We start from the raw sequence: 21,385 nt of genomic DNA, 5'->3' as shown, positions 1-21,385 counted from the left end.
TTTCTGTGCGGGGGCCAAATAGGACAGAATTATTACCTTAATGTGTCTTTAATTAGTTAGAATTAGAACTAATAATGTAAACTTACATTTGATCAGTTCATGATTTATACATTTCACAATTTAAATAATTGATTTCATTTTTTCCCAGTTTAAATAATTATGGATTTTATTTCATGATTTATAAAATATTTCACAATTTAAGTATGTATTGATATGAATTATTTTGCAATTTAATTATTTCACAATTTAAATGATTGATTTTATGATTTATTGAACTATTTCACATTAGAACTAATAATTACATTAAATCATGTATTTAATGTAAACTTACATTTGATCATTTAATTATTTCCTAGTTTAAATATCTATTGATTTTATTATTTCATGATTTATAAATTTCACAATTTAAATAATTATTGATTTTATGATTTATTGAACTATTTCACATTAGAACTAATATCAATCAATCAATCGTTTATTTATATAGCCCTAAATCACAAGTGTCTCAAAGGGCTGATTACATTGAATAATGTATTTAACGTAAACTTACATTTGATCATTTATTTCCTAGTTTAAATATCTTTTGATTTTATGATTTATAAATTATTTCACAATTTCAATGATTGATTTTATGATGTAATTATTTCACAGTTTAAATAATTATTGATTTTATTATTTCATGTAATTATTTCCCAATTTAAATAATCATTGACATTATTTCATGATTGAATTTAAAAAATATTTCCCAATTTAAATAATGTATTTTATTTTTTCACAATTTAAATAATTATTGATTTTATTATTTCACAGTTAAAAACATATGGATTTAATAATTTTATGTAATTATTTCACAATTTGAAATAATCATTGATTGTATTATTTTATCCATCCATCCATTGTCTACCGCTTGTCCCTTATTTTATGATTTATTTAAATATAAAATAATTATAGATTTTATTATTGCATGATTTAAGTATTTCACAATTTAAATAATTGCTTTTATTATTTCATGATTTATTTCAAAATATAAATAATTATTTATTTAATTATTCCACAATTTAAATAATGATTGATTTTATCAATGACACATTGAAACAATTATTTAAGTATCCATTTAATTTTGGCCCATTTAGGTATTTCATTACTTTTATTTGCAAACTAAGCTTCATTGACCTGATTGGTTAGCCGAGGGCCACATGGGACAAAATAAAATACACATTTGAATAACTACTTTATTATGTCAATAAATATATAGTTAATAGTTTAATCATGAAATCAATCATTAATTTAATAATTACATGTCATTGATTTATTTAATGTGCAATGTTTAATAACATTTATGTATTTTCAATTAGAATTCATTAATGACACAATTAAGTAATCAATGAAAGGTGTATTTATGTATTTCATTTTGTCCCATTTAAACCTAAATAATATTCACCTTCATGTGTTTTTTTAAATTCATAAATTTAGAAAAAATACGTTTTTTAATTTAAACGTGTATTTTATTTGTGTGCCTATCTATATGCGTTTAAAGTCTTGTGTTCCCCACCTGGTGTCGTTGATGACCTCGTTCAAAGCCTGCAGCAGATCCTCCGTGGTGATGGACGTGATGTCCAACACAAGTCCCGCCCCTTTACTCGCCAGCCTTTGCGCGTTGTCGGGCTGGTCCCCGGAGATTGGCACCATCACCATGGGAACGGCGTGGCAAATTCCCTCGAAGAGACCATGTGACCCAGCGTGAGTGATGAAAGCCCGAACTCCACGATGAGCTAAATGTTGCACAGGGGATGCAAATATTAGATTAATTATCACATATCGCTGCGATATCAGCCAAAGAAATAAGTATCGGATGATATCGGCATTTATGTAAAAGCTACTATATAAACTAGCAGTCATTTACAAAAGGTAAACATGCTTGGCTATAGATTACAAGGAGCCTAGCAGCTACACAACAGCTAAGCACACAATAGCACAAGCTAGACGTAACAAGTGTAAAATATCGCAATGTCAATATAAACACAGCAAAATTCAGGCTGGTATCGCCGATATCAAATATAGTCAATATGTCTGCTGAAAAGTGTATTCCATTTATAAAATATAAATTTAAATATGAACAAAGTTGATTTAGTTCATAAAAAATAAAATACAAATTTATGAATGAATTTGTTTGAGAAATGACAACTACAATAATAAACACTGTTAAATGTCACTCATTCATATTTTCGTACAGGATCGATACTGAAATATTGATACCGCCGATACCAGATCTGTATGCTCTGGTATCGATTCTCAAATTAAAATATCGATACTGTTGATACTTTACTTTTTCCAGCAAAATATGTGTGGGCCCTATGGATATTTTTTTATTATTAAAAAAACAATGCCAAAAACAGATATTGTATCAGCTTTGACTGAGTATATTATTATTACCGTAATTTCCGGACTATAAGCCGCTACTTTTTCCCCTCGTTCTGGTCCCTGCGGCTTATACAAGGGTGCGGCTTATTTACGGCCTGTTCTTCTCCGACACCGACGAAGAGGATTTCGGTGGTTTTAGTACGCAGGAGGAAGACGATGACACAATGATTAAAGACTGACTTTTCATATACCGGTAGGCTGGTTATTTTGATAATGTACAGGCGAGCACTTTGTATTACTTTGCACCGTTGTATTATTTGTACTCTGCACGAATGCTGTTCGCCATGTCAAAGATGTGAAAGTTTGATTGAATGATTGAAAGATTTATTGTTAATAAATGGGACGCTTTGCGTTCCCAAACAGTCATCTCTGTCCCGACAATCCCCTCCGTGGTAGCAGGAACCCCTATATACTACGGTAATTAAACACATCAAAACCCTGCGGCTTATAGTCGGGTGCGGCTTATATATGGAGCAATCTGTATTTTCCCCTAAATTTAGCTGGTGCGGCTTATAGTCAGGTGCGGCTTATAGTCCGGAAATTACGGTAATTACAATATTTCCGCTTTTTCTCTTTTTTTCATAACTTTTTATTGTTGTTTTTCCCCATGTAAGAATAGCATGAAATATGGCGTAGGATACTCCTGATTTTTTTTTCTGATGCGATACCGGGTAAAATTTAGGCTGATATTGGCAATACCGATCCAATACTTTGTGGTAGTATATTTTATGTGTCTGCTGAAATTGACAAAGTTGTGTATTTGAAATTAGTACTGATTTTTCTTCCCAATCCGATACTGAGTAAAATTCAGGCTGGTATCGCCGATACCAAATATAGTCAATATGTCTGCTGAAATGTAACAAGTTGTGTATTCCATTTATAAAATATACTTAAAATATAAACAAAGTTTAGATAGTGTATAACAAATAAAATAATAGTAATTTATGAATGAATTTGTTTGAAAAATGACAACAACAATAATAAACACTGTTAAATATGTCACTCATTCATATTTTCGCACAGGCAGAGTTAATAGTGGTGGCCGGATTGATACTAAAATGTCGATACCGCCGATACCAGATCTGTATGCTCTAGTATCGATTCTCAAAATAAAATATCGATACTGTTGACACTTTACTTTTTCCAGCAAAATATGTGTGGATATTTTTTTTAATTAAAAAAAAAAATGCTAAAAGCAGATATTATGTCAGCTTTGACTAAGTATATTATTATCAAATATTAGTTACAATATTTCCTATTTTTTTCTTAAGTTTTTACTGTTTTTTTTCCCCATGTAAGAATAGCATAAAATATAATTAATAATAATATGATCGTGTAACTACTAGTAGTAACTAGTAGTTACTACTAGTTACTAGTTACACGATCGTAATAATAATACTAGTTACACGATCGTATTATTATTAATGATATTTTATGCTATTCTTACATGGGGAAAAACAACAGTAAAAACTTAAGAAAAAAATAGGAAATTCTTCTGATTTTTTTCCCAATGCGATACCGGGTAAAATTTAGGCTGTTTTGGCAATACCGATACTTTGTGGAAATATATTTTATGTGTCTGCTGAAATTCACAAAGTTGTGTATTTGAAATGAACACTGATTTTTCTTCCCAATCCGATACAGAGTACAATTCAGGCTGGTATCGCCGATACCAAATATAGTCAATATGTCTGCTGAAATGTAACAAGTTGTGTATTCCATTTATAAAATATACTTAAAATATAAACAAAGTTTAGTCAGTTAATTTTGAAAAATGTAATAATACAAACTTATGAATTAATAATTAGAAAAATGACAACAAACATAGTAAACACTTAAATACGTAACTGAACATTAATATTTTCATACAGGCAGCATTTTGGACACACTAAGTTATGCAGTTACATAATCGTATTATTATTTTTTTATTCTATCCTTACATGGGAAAATAACAGTAAAATGTAAGAAAAAAAGCATTAAAATCTAACTAATAATTAATAATAATATACTTACTCACCTATTATACAAAACTGACACAATATCTGTTTTAAATTAAAAAAATATCAAAATGGCCCCGCATACTTTGACTTAAAGATTGCTCACCTCTGAACTAAATGATCAAAAGTATCGATATTTTCATTTGTGTATCGATACCAGAGCATATTTCAGCATCGACCTGCACACCACTAATTATATTACTTACACATACAAAGTCTCCAAAGCAGAAACGTCTTGGAAAGTGTCCAGTAACAAACGTGTCCGCATCATTCAAAATACTGGGTCGTGAGTGTAACTTCATGAATTATCGCGACCACTAGCTGTCGCCATTCCAACTGATATTGTGTCGGATTGATATCGGTACCAATATTCAAGGCAGCATATTTACCAAGTAAGTCGTTCTGAGGAACCCATTTCATCATCTTCACATTTTCTGGGATATCGCCAGGAACAGATCCACTGTATCGCCATATCACCTGTTGAAATAAACCTGTTTAGTACAATGATGCCATTTATGTATCTTCCTGTGACATTACTACACAATATTTGGGATCTGTATGCACAAAGACCCTTTATTTACAGCCTGGAGGGTGTCCAAAGTGCAGCCATTCTAAAAATACTAAAAAAGTAGAAAAAAAACAACACTTTCAGTGTTTCCCATAAACTGCCAAGATACCTGTGGCGTTGGGGGCGTGGTCACCATGACATCATCGAGTAATTTGCATAATTTACTACAATGATATGATTTTCTCTAAAAAGGCTAAAAAAATGTATACTTACTAATTAATAATAACAGTTTTGTTTTAAACGTCCATCCATCCATCCATTTTACAATATAATTACAACACTTTATGTACATATTTATATACAGATTTGAACAATAAGTTATTCACTGAAATATATTTATTAATTGCGGTTCTTACAAAAAATATATCTTATAAAATATAAAAGCTAAAATGTCTCTTAAAGCTCTGCCCCTTTAATTAGTGCATACTAAATAATTTAACTTTAGCCTACTACTACAACCATATTATTTACCAGCAACATAAAGTGAAACAGAGGCAGAGGTGTCCTGCCACAGTCAGTAACAAATAAACAGAAAACAGTAGTGGTCAAATACAAATAAGGCAACAAGAGAAGTATCCTACACTTCTCTTTTGTAAAGTAAATCTGAACAGCCTATATGGGCATCTACATCAACTATATGATTTGCCTGAGAAGCTGGACAGGACGAAAATAAATAAATAAATATTTTTTAATTTTTTTTTTAAATTTGTGGCGGACGTAATTCTTTCGTGGCGGGCCGCCACAAATAAATGAATGTGTGGGAAACACTGACTTTTATGAGTGGGGCCCCAATATTTAAAACATTTTTTTTTAAAGTAATTGCTTAAAAAAATTAAGGCTCCATAAGTGTTGGGTAAAAAAAATGTATGACTTTTTTTTTTTTTATGTTTATGAGTGGGGCCCTTTTTGATCCCCAAGAGTTTTAGTGTTGTTGTTTTTTTTAACTAATTGCTTAATTTTTTTTTTAAATATTCGATTTTTGAAGATTTTTTTAGGGAAAAATTATGAATGTTTTGCTATAAGAAAAAAAACTGTGTTTTTGTTGACAAAAAATGCATTAAAAAAAACAAAAAAATGTATATCGACAGATGGATCTGAAGTTGATCTAGAGATTTAAGTGTTGAGTAAAAAAAATTTATGACTTATTTTTTTTAATTTTTTATGAGTGAGGCCCTTTTGGATCCCTAAGACATCTAGTGGGATTCTATTTAAAAACTGTCATTGCTCAAAAAATAATAATGAAATAAAATCAAATTTGTTATGAATTATTGACCTAATTAAGGCTCCAATTACTTCCACTTTGAAGATTTTTTCGGGGGGAAATAATGCATGTTTAGCTATATATAAAAAAAAGTGTTTTTGTTGACAAATAAAGGCATAAAAAATAATATTTTTTAAATTTACTTTATATGGACAGATGGATCTGAAGTTGATCTAGTTAGGCCACATTCTCAAAATTCTAAAAAAGGACAAAAAAAATTAGTGGGGCCCTTTTCAGTCCCCAAGAGTTGTAGTGTTGTTGTTTTTTTAAACTATAATTGCTTGAGAAAAAAACAAACAAATTAAAAGCAATGTTGTAATGAATTATTGACCTAATTAAGGCTCCAATTACTTCACATCAAATATTCCACTTTGAAGATTTTTTTGGGGAACAACTATGTTTATGTTTTCACCATTAAAAAACAGTGTTTTAGTTGACAAAAAAGGTATAAAACATTAAAAAATGTATATTATTAACTTTATATATTTACGGTAAGTGTTGGGTAAAACAATGTTAGACTTATTTTTCAACACTTTTATGAGTGAGGACCTTTTGGATCCCCAAGACTTCTAGTGGGATTTTATTTAAAAACCGGCATTGCTCAAAAAATAATAATGAATTAAAATCAATGTAGTTATGAATTATTAACCTATTTAAGGCTCCAATTACTTCACATGAAATATTCCACTTTGAAGATTTTTTGGGGGAAATTATGCATTTTTTGCTCTAAAAACAGTGTTTTTGTTGACAAAAAAAAGTCGACAGATGGATCTGAAGTTGATCTAGAAATTTCAATGTTGTAAAAATGTAGGACTTATTTTTTAACATTTTTATGAGTCACCCCCTTGCCACCCTCCTCAAAGTTGCTAAGTGCCAGTGAGAGCGATACGGACCCCCTCAGGCCACGACAGAGGCGCCATTCAACTAGTAAGTCCATGTATCTTCCCAAAAGTTATGAAAATATTTTATGAAGGTTGAAAAGAGACAAGCTGTAGAAAAGTTACTTAGTGCTGCTTTAAAGGCCTACTGAAAGCCACTACTAGCGACCACGCAGTCTGATAGTTTATATATCAATGATGAAATCTTAACATTGCAACACATGCCAATACGGCCGGGTTAACTTATAAAGTGACATTTTAAATTTCCCGCAAAATATCCTGCTGAAAACGTCTCGGTATGATGACGCCTGCGCGTGACGTCACGGATTGTAGCGGACATTTTGGGACAGCATTGTGGCCAGCTATTAAGTCGTCTGTTTTCATCGCAAAATTCTACAGTATTCTGGACATCTGTGTTGGTGAATCTTTTGTAATTTGTTCAATGAACAATGGAGACTGCAAAGAAGAAAGCTGTAGGTGGGAAGCGGTGTATTAGCGGCCGGCTGCAGCAACACAAACATGTAGCCGGTGTTTCATTGTTTACATTCCTGAAATATGACAGTCAAGCTTTACCATTGGCCTGTGGAGAACTGGGACAACAGAGACTCTTACCAGGAGGACTGAGTTGGATACGCGCTACAGTGAGTACGCAGCTGCGGCTTCCAAACATTTGATCGCTTTCCCGTACGTGCGTGCCGCTATGTGCATGTCACGTACGTAACTTTGGGGAAATATATGTGCTGTATGAACTTTGCGGAGGTGAGCGGTACTTTGGGCTGTGGGATTGAGTGTGTTGTGCGTGTGTTTGATTTGTATTGGCGGGTTATATGGACGGGAGGTGTTTGTTATGCGGGATTAATTTGTGGCATATTAAATATAAGCCTGGTTGTGTTGTGGCTAATAGAGTATATAGGGATGATTCTCGGTTGTTCGATAAGAAAAGAACCGAGTCCTCGGACTCGAATCCCTTTTTGAGAACCGGTACCCGTTATCGAGACCACTATAGTAAAGAAAAAGAGTTGGTTCTTTATTCGAATCCCTGGGAACGACTCCCGTCCCGACCAGAAATGCCCCGTGGGACATCACAAGAAATGGCGTCACGTAGCTCAGTCATTAGGCGCAGATATCGAAAGCAGGAAAAAAATGGACGGGAAAAAGCGCTCCAAGGTGTAATAAAGTTCAAAACAAAAGGTATAATCCAATGAATAACTTTACTGAGAGATTTGAGCAGACTACAAACACATGACCGACACTTTTACGACCAACCGGAAACATAGCAACCAGGCTAGCAACGCACCTCCTTTACGGCAGCTGTCACAACGTTCTTAAATCAACCGCAGCACATACATATATGACATCTCCATTTTTTAACTTTTGTTTTTCTTTCCTTGTAAACAAAACCAAATCACACTGTATATGTGTTGTCTGTCTAATTATAAATAATGCAGACGAGGCGTGTTGGCTGAGTTCTTGACGTTTACTTTCACAGCGTGCTCATTCTTAGCTGCCGGGTGACGATATGCAACAACACGTTTCGGGGCTACCGTGCATGCTCGTCACTCCCGTTGCATGCTGGGTAGTGTAGTTGTTATATTCCCTAGCTCATAACATCTTTCCCCATATAAGGAAATAATGTTAACTCAAAGTGTATTTATTTTTTTAGCTTTAACTTTTCATTTTTTTAGCATTGTATCCACATTTGCAAACAACTTTTCTCTTCATAGAAGTTTCTTTCAATAAAGAAATAAAGTGCAAAAATGTCAAAGCATCATAACAAACAGTTGTGTCAAATAGCAGCAGAAGTGCACTTTTTGTACAGTTGTATTATCTTCAGTTTTGTGCCCAAGGGACTGATTTTATTTAACACTATAGTATTATTTATACACCTATAGTGATCACGGAGACAGGATGTTTTTGTGTTACTGTATATATTTGTTTTTCTGAAAAAATCCCACTTAATATACTTTGGGTAACAACAGTCAATATTTATTTATTTTATTTTATATTTTTAGGGGGGTAACAGTCAATATTTATTTATTTATTAGATTAAATTGTTTTCTTATATAATAAAAGTGAGCTTTTGTTAAACCAAATATTGTGTGTTTTTTTCCATATACAACCACCTATTTGGACTCGATAAGAGAATCGATAAGGAATCGGTTCGATAAGAGGATTCGATAACAGGCTCGAACTCGATAATTTCTTATCAAACATCATCCCTAAGAGTATATATATGTCTTGTGTTTATTTACTGTTTTAGTCATTCCCAGCTGAATATCAGGTACCACCCGCCTCTCACAGCATCTTCCCTATCTGAATCGCTTCCACTGCCCTCTAATCCTTCACTCCCACTTTCCTCATCCACAAATCTTTCATCCTCGCTCAAATTAATGGGGAAGTCGTCGCTTTCTCGGTCGGAATCGCTCTCGCTGCTGGTGGACATGATTGTAAACAATGTGCAGATGTGAGGAGCTCCACAACCTGTGACGTCACGCTACTTCCGGTACAGGCAAGGCTTTTTTATCAGCGACCAAAAGTTGCGAACTTTATCGTCGATGTTCTCTACTAAATCCTTTCAGCAACAATATGGCAATATCGCAAAATGATCAAGTATGACACATAGAATGGATCTGCTATCCCCGTTCAAATAAGAAAATCGCATTTCAGTAGGCCTTTAAGCGTTTGAATGAGACCTTTGCATGGTTGTACCACTAGGGGGGGCAAATCCCAAGACTGAACCATTTTTGAATTCCGTATTTTTCGGACTATAAGTCGCAGTTTTTTTTCATAGTTTGGCCGGGGGTGCGACTTATACTCAGGAGCGACTTATGTGTGAAATTATTAACACATTAGCATAAAATATCAACTAATATTATTTAGCTCATTCACGTAAGAGACTAGACGTATAAGATTTCATGGGATTTAGCGATTAGGAGTGACAGATTGTTTGGTAAACGTATAGCATGTTCTATATGTTATAGTTATTTGAATGACTCTTATCATAATATGTTACGTTAACATACCAGGCACGTTCTCAGTTGGTTATTTATGCCTCATATAACGTACACTTATTCAGCCTGTTGTTCACTATTCTTTATTTATTTTAAATTGCCTTTCAAATGTCTATTCTTGGTGTTGGCTTTTATCAAATACATTTCCCCAAAAAATGCGACTTATACTCCAGTGCGACTTATATATGTTTTTTTCCTTCTTTATTATGCATTTTCGGCCGGTGCGACTTATACTCTGGAGCGACTTATACTCCGAAAAATATGGTAATTGTAATTATGAAGGCTGTCTTAAAAACTACAAAAATGGTGTCTGCAAATGGCACAGACGTGCTCTCGGTTCTGATGTAGGGATCTTAAATAGGGATGTCCGATAATGGCTTTTTGCCGATATCCGATACTCTCCAACTCTTTAATTACCGATACCGATATCAACCGATACCGATATATACAGTCGTGGAATTAACACATTATTATGCCTAATTTGGACAACCCGGTATGGTGAAGATAAGGTCCTTTTTTAAAAAAAATAATAAAATAAAATAAGATGAATAAATTAAAAACATTTTTTTGAATAAAAAAGAAAGTAAAACAATATAAAAACAGTTACATAGAAACTAGTAATTAATGAAAATGAGTAAAATGAACTGTTAAAGGTTAGTACTATTAGTGGACCACAATCATGAGTGCTTACGGACTGTATCCCTTGCAGACTGTATTGATATATATTGATATATAATGTAGGAACCAGAATATTAATAACAGAAATAAACAACTCTTTTGTGTGAATGAGTGTAAATGGGGGAGGGAGGTTTTTTGGGTTGGTGCACTAATTGCAAGTGTATCTTGTGTTTTTTATGTTGATTTAATATAAAAAAATTTAATAAAATAAAAAATACAAATACAAATAAAAAACGATACCGATGATAAAAAAAACAATACCGATAATTTCCGATATTACATTTTAAAGCATTTAACGGCCGATATTATAGGACATCTCTAATCTTAAATCATTTTGACATATTTCTGGTATTTGGGACCACAAAACAAAAGGGCAGATGTCTTGGAAACTACAAAAATGGCGGCCAGAAGTGACATAGGGCTATTTCCGGAATTTGATGATAAAAAAATACCAAAAACGGCCTCCCGCACGCTTGAATTTTTCAGTTTTCCTGAAGTAATGTCACAATAATTTCACCCCGGAAAGTGGACTTCTACGATATCTCCTTTGAGCTGCTTTTTTGTCAAACACACCATCAGCAGCTTCTCCAAATTTTCATGGATAAATGTCCCCCGTTTGGATATTATTTTAACCGTTAAGCTAAAGCTGGGTAGTAAGACCAGATGTGACACTTGCTAGTGGAGGTCCCACTGGAGAAAGAAGATGTTTACCTTCTGTGGGATCTGCCTGAAGGCCTCGAGGAACACCATGGTGATTTCTTCTGGCATCTCTGTCAAGGCAGTGCCCAGTGTGAACACCACAAAGCCCCGCTCTCCCGACACCCAGGGATCCAGGTCCTGTGGAGCATGTGTGCACCGGCGTCAGCGTCTGATTGGAGCGCTGAGGCCCACACGTCTTACCGCTGGCAGAGGGTTCCTCACGTCGCAGTTTATGCCCCCGACGGGCACCATGTTGGGCATGAGCGGGCGCGGGTACTCCAGGGTGAAGTCGATCCTGTTGGCACACCACGCTGTGAGCGGGACTGAAGTATTCCGCCCATTCCTGTTGTACTTTGCTGGGGCCTATCCTGTCTGACGTCTAAAGCTGTCCTATCTAGTCTTGATGTGACAAACAGACTAGAGCTGTCCTATCTAGTCTTGAGCATGAACTAATGTCATAAATAAATACAAGAAAGATGACTTCACGCTTACGATCCAGACAAAGCACAAGCCTGATATGGGAACCGGCTTTAGCCGTTCATGCTCATGACTAGATAGGACAGCTATAGGCTTCTTAGACTAGAGCTGTCCTACCTAGTCTTGAGCATGAACTGATGTCATGAATAAATACAAGAAATATAACTTCATGCTTACGATCGAGACAAGACACAAGCCTGATATGGGAACCGGCTCTGCCCGTTCACGCTCATGACTAGATAGGACAGCTATAAGTTTCTCAGACTATAGCTGTCCTAACTTGTCCTCATGAATGAGTTTGCTCGCATGAGAGGCAAAAGAAACCATCTGAAGGATTCAATGCCGTGAGAACCCGCTGACCTTGGCACTTCCTTACCTGTGCAGCCAGATGGCTGAGTCTGCCAACACCTCGGCCACACCCACGTCTTTGTTGAGGAACCGAGAGGCTATGCGGTCAAAGCGCCAGTACACAACTCGGCACAGCAGCGGCTCCAGAGCACTCACCTGCAGGTGAAAGCTGCTGTGAGTCACACATTTCACAAAGACACCTTAAATCAGGGCTGTCCAAAGAAATGTAAACAATTGGAAATAAAGAGCAAACAGTTGCTGTGAGTGGAATGTCATGAACAACAATATGGCCAGTGATCCATGCATTTTCTACCGCTTGTCCCTAATGCACCTAAGAAGCGTGGACAATGGTTAGGAAAATGACGCAAATTGTTCCAATACTTGTTCTTGGAAATGACTGCACTGTCATGAATAAAGAAAAGGCGGACTTAGTTGAAAGAAGTTTGCAGGTATATTTAGTGGTGGTCATTTGGGCCAGTGATGGGTCGGTCGCGAACAAGAGCCGGCTCGCAATCCAATGTGATTTTTTAAAAAGCCAATCTTTGCTAAATCCTCATTTTTGTTGAGTGATGTTTCCTTGATTTAGTTTTTTCACAAATGAAAATGGGTCTTTTATTTAACATGTATTTATGTATATGTTAAGTTATGTTTATTAATTAGGCCGTATAAATACTATACACACGTTATATTTTCTGTTGTATTTTTTACATTAGTTACTTGCGAATCTTTTTTTTATACAAGTATAACCCATTTATTTATTTATTTATTTTACTTGCGAATTTTTTTTTTTACTTGCAGAAAATGTTTTTATTTTGTTTACTTGCAATTAATTTTTTTAATTGAAGAACATTTTTATTTTACTTGCAAATGTTTTTTTTTTTACTTGCAGAAAATTGTTTTTTTTTTACATGCAATTCATTTTTATAATTGAAGAAAAACATTTTTTTTACTTTCATAATTTATTTTTTTTACTTGCAATTCATTTTTTTATTAAAGAAAATAGGTTTTTTTACTTGAAAATGTTTTTTTCACTTGCAGAAAAATTTTTTTTTATTTTTTTACCTGCAATTAATTTTTCAAGTGAAGATAATAGTTTTTTTTTACTTGGAGAATTGTTTTTACTTGCAATGATTTTTTTTGATAGAAGAAAATATTTTTTTTTTACTTACAGAAAATTGTTGTTTTTTTACTTGCAATTCATTTTTTTAATTGAAGAAAATTGTTGTTTTTTTACTTGCAAATGTTTTTTTTTACTTGCAGAAATGTTTTTTAAATTTTTTTTACTTGCAATTAATTTTTTAAGTGAAGAAATTTGTTTTTTTTACTGCAGAAAATTGTTCTTTTTTTACTTGCAATTAATTGTTTTAATTGAAGAAAATTTACTGGCAAATGTTTTTTTTACTCGTAGAAAATTGTTTGTTTGTTTTTTTACTTGCAATTAATTTTTTTAATTGAAGAAAAAGACATTTTTTTACTTGCAGAAATGTTGTTGTTTTTTTACTTACAATTTATTTTTTAATTGAGAAAATTGTTTTTTACATGCAAATGTTTTTTTAACTTGCAGATAATTGTTTTCTTTTTTTTTACTTGCAATTATTTTTTTAAGTAAAGAAAATATTTTTTTTTACTTGCAAAAAATTGTTGTTTTTTTACTTACAATTCATTTTTTAATTGAAGAAAATGTTTTTTTTACTTGCAATTATTTTTTTAATTGAAGAAAATTGTTTTTTTTTTACTTGCAAATGGTTTTTTTTACTTGCAGAAAATTGTTTTATTTTTTTACTTGCAATTCATTTTTTTAATTGAAGAAATTCGTTTTTTTTACTTGCAAAAAATTGTTTTATTTTTTTTCTTGCAATTATTTTTTTTAATTGAAGAAAATTGTTTTTTTTACTTGCCAATGTTTTTTTTTTTACTTGCAGAAAATTGTTCTTATACTTACGAATTTTGAGGACAAAATGAATGTAATCCATTTTGGAATAAGGCTGTAACATAAAATGTGGAAAAAGTGATGACGCTGTATAGATATTTAGGTGTTGATACAACTTAATTTTAACACTTGAATGACTAAAGACCCTTTTAGGTACCCGGGACCTTAAACATTCACCAAAATTGAGGGGAGCCCTAATGGTTTTAAAAATAAAAAATATATAAAAATGGCCCCCGCGGCCCTTAGTGGAAGAAGTTTGGGGGATTTGGGGTTTGAGGGACTTATAAAGCATGACGTAATGAATGAGTCACCGGGTTAGTTTGACATGACGCACTCACCACAGTGTTGAGGACTCTTTGTTTGAAGTCCATCTTGTCTGTGAGTCCAGTGAAAAAGCGAGGCACGTACGAAGGCGGGGACGGGCACCCTGCAGACTGCATATCCAGGAAACACGGAATTCCTCTCAGAATATTAATGTTGGGGATACCTAAGAAGCATACGGTAGTGAGACCGTTTAAAGAGACAAAACAAAATTCCATCTTGTTGCTGCGACTTTTACCTAGTTTGCGAGCGATTAGGGCGCCTGTAGGCAACATGGGGTCTGTCAGGACAGCGTCAAAGCCCTGCCGGACGAGAAGGTGTTACACATGATTCTATGGAGTGAAAGTACTGCAACAAACACACAAAAATGTTTTTACTCAAGTAAATAAATAATTTTCTGCAAGTAAAATAACGATTCGCAAGTATAAACTTACAGGTTAACTTACAGGTTGAGCTTGTTTTCCTTCTCTTCTGGCCACCATTTTACTCCTAAAAAGTTTTTTTTTCATGCAAAAAATATTTTTTAATTCAAGAAAATACTATTTTTATTTTTAACTGGAATAAAATAGTTTTTCCTTGCAAATAATTTTTTATTATTAAAGAAATTGTTTTTTTTACTTAGGAATAGTTTTTTTGCTCGCCTAAAATTGTTTTACTTTCGAATCGTTTTTATAATTAAAAAAAATAGTTTTTATACTTGAAAATATATTTTTTTTACTCACCAATTGTTTTTGTACTTGCAGAAAATAGTTTTTTACTTGCTAATCATTTTTTGACTTAAAGTAAAAAGTTTTTACTTGAGTCATTTTTTTACTTGCAAATTTTTTTTTTTTACTTGCAAAACATTTTTTTAATTAAAGAAAATTGTTGGAGGTTTCTGCGGAAAATTGTTAGTTTTTTTATTTGTGAATCATTCTTTTAATTGAAGAAAATGATTTTTATGACTTGCCGAAATTTTTTTTTTTTACTTGGGAATCGTTTTTTTATTTTTTTACTTGCAAATAATATTTTGACTTGAATAAAATTGTTTTTATACCAGCAAATCTTGTATTTCATTGAAGAAAATTGTTTTCATACTAACAAATCTTTTTTTTATTACTTAAAGAAATGTTTTTTACTTGCAAATAATTTTCTTAAGAAAAAAAGTTGTTTTACTTGCGGAAAATTGTTTTTGTTTTTTTTTACTTGCAAATTGTTTTAATTATAGAATTTTTGTATTTTTTTTACTTGCGATTTTTTTTTTAAATGTAGGAAATGTTTTTTCTTACTTGCAGGAATTTTTTTAACTTGCGAATCAATTTTTTACTTGCAGAAATTATTTTTTTTACTTACAAATGTTTTTTTAAATGGAAGAAACATGTTTTTATACTTTCGAATCGTTTTTTTTTATTGAAGAAAATTGTTATTTTTTACTTGCAAATCATTTTCTTAATTAAAGAAAAATATTTTTTTTACTTGCAGAAAATAGTTTTTTACTCGCAAATAGTTTTTACTTGAAGAAATTTGTTTCTATACTTGCACATTGTTTTTTTATTGAAGAAAATAGTTATTACCTTTATAACATTTTTTACTTGCAGAAAATATTTTTTTTACTTTGGAATTGTTTTTTTATTTGAATAATTTGTATTTATTGTTTTACTTGCAAATAATTTTTTGACTTGAAGAAAATTGTTTTCACTTGCTAGTCATTTTATTAATTGAATAAAATTGTTGTTATACTTGCAAATCTTTTATTTCATTTAAGAAAATTGTTTTCATACTAACAAATCGTTGTTGTTTTTTACTTAAAGACATTTTGTTTTACTTGCAAATAATTTTTCAATTAAGGAAAATTGTTTTATATTTCCAGAAAATTGTTGTTTTTTTTTACTTGTTTTTTTAATTATAGTAATTATTTTATTTTTTACTTGCGATTTTTATTTTTTTTTAATTGAAAGAAAAAAAATAAATTCTTGCAGGATTTTTTTTTAACTTGCGAATATTTTTTTTACTTGCAGAAAATAGTTTTTTTACTCGCAAATGTTTTTTTTAATTAAAGAAAATTGTCTTTTACTGGCAATTTTTTTTTTTCATTGAGGAAATTTTTTTTTTCTTCTCGCAAATAATTTTTTGATTGAAGAAAATTGTTTTTATTACTTCCGAATCGTTTCTTTTACTTGCAGAAAATAGTTTTTTTAACTTGGCAATCTTTTTTTGGAAGAAAAAATTTTTTTTTAGTTTGCAAATCATGTTTTGACTTGAAGAAAATAGTTCAAATCAGCGTCAGAACCCGACATTGATAAAACGTCATCAAAAAGCCTGTTATTTCAACGTTGTATGTGTGTTGTAGAATATTGGTCGGGAAACGACCAAAATTCAACGGTCAAATCAACGTCAGAACCCGACATTGATCAAACGTCGTCAGAAAGCATGTTGCTTCAACGTTGTATTCGTGTTATACAATGTTGGTTAGGAAACGACCAAAATTCAACGGTCAAATCAACGTTACAACCCAACGTTGATTAAACGTCGTCATTGATTGTTTTTTACTAGCAAATATTTTTTTAAAGTAAGAAAAATTGTTTGTTTTCTTTTATTTGCATTTTTTTTTTTAACTGTAGGAAATGATTTTTTTACTCGCAAGATTTTTTTTCCACTTGCAAATCGTTTTTTTACTTGTAGAAAATTGCTCTTACGCTTGAGAATTGTTTTTTGACTAGCGGAAAATAGTTTTGATACTCGAGAATCGTAAAAACATATTTGTGCGTTTGCAGAGTTTCGCCACTCCATGTGAGTGCAACACAACAACATTGCTCCAAGACAACAATGCAAGTGTGAGGCTTCACCTGCTGATCCAGATGTGCGATCAGACTGTCGTTGAACAGAAGGCTCTCTGACACGGTGTGGATCAGTTCTATAACCCGTCCCATCTGTGCAAACTTTTTCTGCATTCTCTCCAGGAAAGGCTGTGTGGATTTGAGCAGCATGTCTTTGTTGCCGGACAGCACGGAGTCAACCGAGGCCTTGTCGTACGGCACAGGATAGGTCAGAGTGTCGTAGTGCTCCCCCGGGCCCAACTGCATGCTGACCTCCGGAATCACCACGGTGACCTGGTGTCCGCGCCGACCCATTTCCTGCGCAACGGCCTTGATGCCGATCCAGTGACTCCCGTCCATGGGCACCACCAGAAGTTTCCCCAGGTATGACGAAGCAGTGTGACCGGCGCGGTTGTTCCGGGTGGATCCACTGGTCTGGTCCGCAGCACCGGTCATGTTTAGCAGCAGGAGCACACACGTTCCTACCAAAGTCCACATTGTTGTCTTCTCCTGTGCAGGCAGCTCACACAACTATGTGTGTGCGCGGGGGGAAGGGGCGGGGAAAGTGCTTCAAACACGCCCATAAAGGCTGTGATTTTCCAGCTTTTAGTGCGCTACGTCAGTGGTTCACCTCGGGACACCCTTGGCTCTCCAAGTACCAGCATGATAACCAACATTAAAACATAGTAGCGTAGTAGTTTATTTAACATAAAAGTTAAATAAACATTGCACTAATATGAATATCAAAATACAGTAATAGGAATGACCGAGTACGACGGTTCTGTTTGCGTCTTAATTGTTTATTTTGCCGTCGTCGGTCCCAGCAGCCACAAGACATTGAAACAACGTTAAGAACTTGTTGAATTAGCTCCTGACGTGGAGACAACATGCTTTTTGACGACGTTTAATCAATGTCGGGTTGTGACGTTGATTTGACCGTTGAATTTTGGTCGTTTCCTTACCAATATTCTACAACACAAATACAACGTTGAAACAACATGCTTTCTGACGACTTTTAATCAATGTTGGGTTCTGACGTTGATTTGAGCGTTGAATTTTGGTCGTTTCCCGACCAATATTCTACAACACAAATACAACGTTGAAACAACATGCTTTCTGACGACGTTTACCCAATGTCGGGTTAACCATTGACTTGACCGTTGAATTTTGGTCGTTTCCTGACCAACATTCTACAACACAAATACAACGTTGAAACAACATGCTTTTTGACGACGTTTAATCAATGACGAGTTAACCATTGATTGACTATTAAATTTTGGTCATTTCCCGACCAACATTCTATAAAACAAATTCAACGTTGAAACAACTTGTTTTTTGACTATGTTTAATCAATGTCGGGTTCTGACGTTGATTTGACCGTTGAATTTTGGTCGTTTCCTGACCAATATTCTACAACACAAATACAACGTTGAAACAACATGCTTTATGACGACGTTTAATCAATGACGAGTTAACCATTGATTGACTATTAAATTTTGGTCATTTCCCGACCAACATTCTATAACACAAATACAACGTTGAAACAACATGCTTTTTGACGACGTTTACTCAATGTCGGGTTCTGACGTTGATTTGACCGTTGAATTTTGGTCGTTTCCCGACCAATATTCTACAACAACAAACGTTGAAACAACATGATTTTTGACGACGTTTACCCAATGTTGGGTTAACCATTGATTTGACTGTTGAATTTTGGTCGTTTCCTGACCAATATTCTACAACACAAATACAACATTGAAACAACATGCTTTTTGACGACGTTTAATCAATGCCGAGTTAACCATTGATTGACTATTACATTTTGGTCATTTCCCGACCAACATTCTATAAAACAAATTCAACGTTGAAACAACTTGTTTTTTGACGACGTTTAATCAATGTCGGGTTCTGACGCTGATTTGACCGTTGAATTTTGGTCGTTTCCCGACCAATATTCTACAACACAAATACAACGTTGGAACAACATGCTTTTTGACGACGTTTAATCAATGTCGGGTTGTACCGTTGATTTCACCGTTTAATTTTGGTTGTTTCATAACCAACATTTTATAACAGAAATACAACGTTGAAACAACATGCTTTTTGACGACGTTTAATCAATGTCGGGTTCTGACGCTGATTTGACCGTTGAATTTTGGTCGTTTCCCGACCAATATTCTACAACACAAATACAACGTTGGAACAACATGCTTTTTGACGATGTTTAATCAATGTCGGGTTGTACCGTTGATTTGACCGTTGAATTTTGGTTGTTTCATAACCAACATTTTATAACACAAATACAACGTTGAAACAACATGCTTTTTGACGATGTTTAATCAATGTCGGGTTCTGGCGCTTATTTGACCGTTGAATTTTGGTCGTTTCCCGACCAATATTCTACAACACAAATACAACGTTGAAACAACATGTTTTTTGACGGCATATAATCAATGTCGGGTTCTGACGTTGATTTGACCGTTGAATTTTGGTCGTTTCCCGACCAACTTTTTATAACACACATACAACGTTGAAACAACATGCTTTTTGACGGCGTTTAATCAAAGTCGGGTTCTGACGTTGATTTGACCGTCGAAATTTGGTCGTTTCCCGACCAATATTCTACAACACAAATACTACGTTGAAACAACTTGTTTTTTGACAACGTTTAATCAATGTCGGGTTCTGACGTTGATTTGACCGTCGGAATTTCGGTCGTTTCCCAAACCAATATTCTACAACACAAACACAACGTTGAAACAACATGCTTTTTGACGACGTTTAATCAATGTCGGGTTGTGACGTTGATTGGACCTTTGAATTTTGATCATTTCCCAACCAATATTCCACAACACAAATACAACGTTGAAACAACATGCTTTTTGACGACGTTTAATCAATGTTAGGTTGTGACGTTGAATAAAACAAATTGTTTTATTCAGGTTAAATTGTTGTATATATTGTGCTCTGAGTTAATGTTAGTGATCTTTTTTACATTAATATTATTCATTGAGATTGTTCAATTTTATTTAAGTTTTTGCATCAAATAGTTCAAGTCGGTCAACAATGTTTATATAAGGATATATATAAAGTGTATATAAGTATGTATAAGTGTTTTATTTCAGGAAAATATATGCACTTTAAATACAGACCTAAAACAATGTTAATAAAGTTTTTGCTTAAGTTACTCTATATGTCTTTCTTTTTTGTTTTCTTTAATGTTAATAAGGATATAACGAAAAAACAAAAAATAATTGACAAGCACTACATTATCCCCGTGCTTTGCCAGTGACATCAACCTTTTTGCATTTTCCCCTCAAAAGTAAACTTTGTAGCGCAAGAGCACGTTGACAATCCTGAAAAAAAAACTACAAATAACAAGAAAATGTATACATGTCAGTAAAAAGGTACAGTCCTGGTCAAAAGTTGACATACACTTGTAAAGAACACAATGTCATGGCTGCCTTGAGTTTCCAATCATTTCTACAACTCTTATTTTTTTGGTCGCAAAAAACATTCATGAAGTTTGGTTCTTTTATGAATTTATTATGGGTCTACTGAAAATGTGACCAAATGTGACTTGGTCAAAAGTATACATACAGCAATGTTAATATTTGCTTACATGTCCCTTGGCAAGTTTCACTGCAATAAGGCGCTTTTGGTAGCCATCCACAAGCTTCTGCTTGAATTTTTGACCACTCCTCTTGACAAAATTGGTGCAGTTCAGCTAAATGTGTTGGTTTTCTGACATGGACTTGTTTCTTCAGCATTGTCCACACGTTTAAGTCAGGACTTAGGGAAGGCCATTCTAAAACCTTCATTCTAGCCTGATTTAGCCATTCCTTTACCACTTTTTGACATGTGTTTGGGGTCATTGTCCTGTTGGAACACCCAACGGCGCTCAAGACCCAACCTCTGGGCTGATGATTTTAGGTTATCCTGAAGAATTTGGAGGTAATCCTCCTTTTTCATTTACTCTCTGTAAAGCACCAGTTCTATTG

General features: G+C 33.6%; 1 protein-coding gene across 6 annotated transcripts in view; it reads right to left on the bottom strand.

Moving 5' to 3' along the window:
* The window catches only part of LOC133665081 (UDP-glucuronosyltransferase 1A1-like), a 104,324-nt gene that overhangs the window by 1,092 nt on the left and 81,847 nt on the right, over window positions 1-21,385 (bottom strand). For all 6 annotated transcript variants that reach the window (XM_062070268.1, XM_062070271.1, XM_062070270.1 and 3 more), the window contains 8 exons: window positions 17,415-17,866; window positions 14,828-14,891; window positions 14,607-14,755; window positions 12,367-12,494; window positions 11,715-11,808; window positions 11,526-11,651; window positions 4,808-4,895; window positions 1,553-1,772 (listed from right to left, as the gene is read on the bottom strand). In XM_062070268.1, coding sequence (XP_061926252.1) covers window positions 1,553-1,772; window positions 4,808-4,895; window positions 11,526-11,651; window positions 11,715-11,808; window positions 12,367-12,494; window positions 14,607-14,755; window positions 14,828-14,891; window positions 17,415-17,866 — 1,321 coding nt within the window. The remainder of the gene's footprint in view (window positions 1-1,552; window positions 1,773-4,807; window positions 4,896-11,525; window positions 11,652-11,714; window positions 11,809-12,366; window positions 12,495-14,606; window positions 14,756-14,827; window positions 14,892-17,414; window positions 17,867-21,385) is intronic.

This window comes from Entelurus aequoreus, linkage group LG14 (assembly GCF_033978785.1).
Source record: "Entelurus aequoreus isolate RoL-2023_Sb linkage group LG14, RoL_Eaeq_v1.1, whole genome shotgun sequence".
Taxonomy (NCBI): Eukaryota; Metazoa; Chordata; class Actinopteri; order Syngnathiformes; family Syngnathidae; genus Entelurus; species Entelurus aequoreus.
The sequence above is the reverse complement of the archived record's forward strand: the minus strand, read 5'-3'. Positions and strand labels throughout refer to the sequence as shown.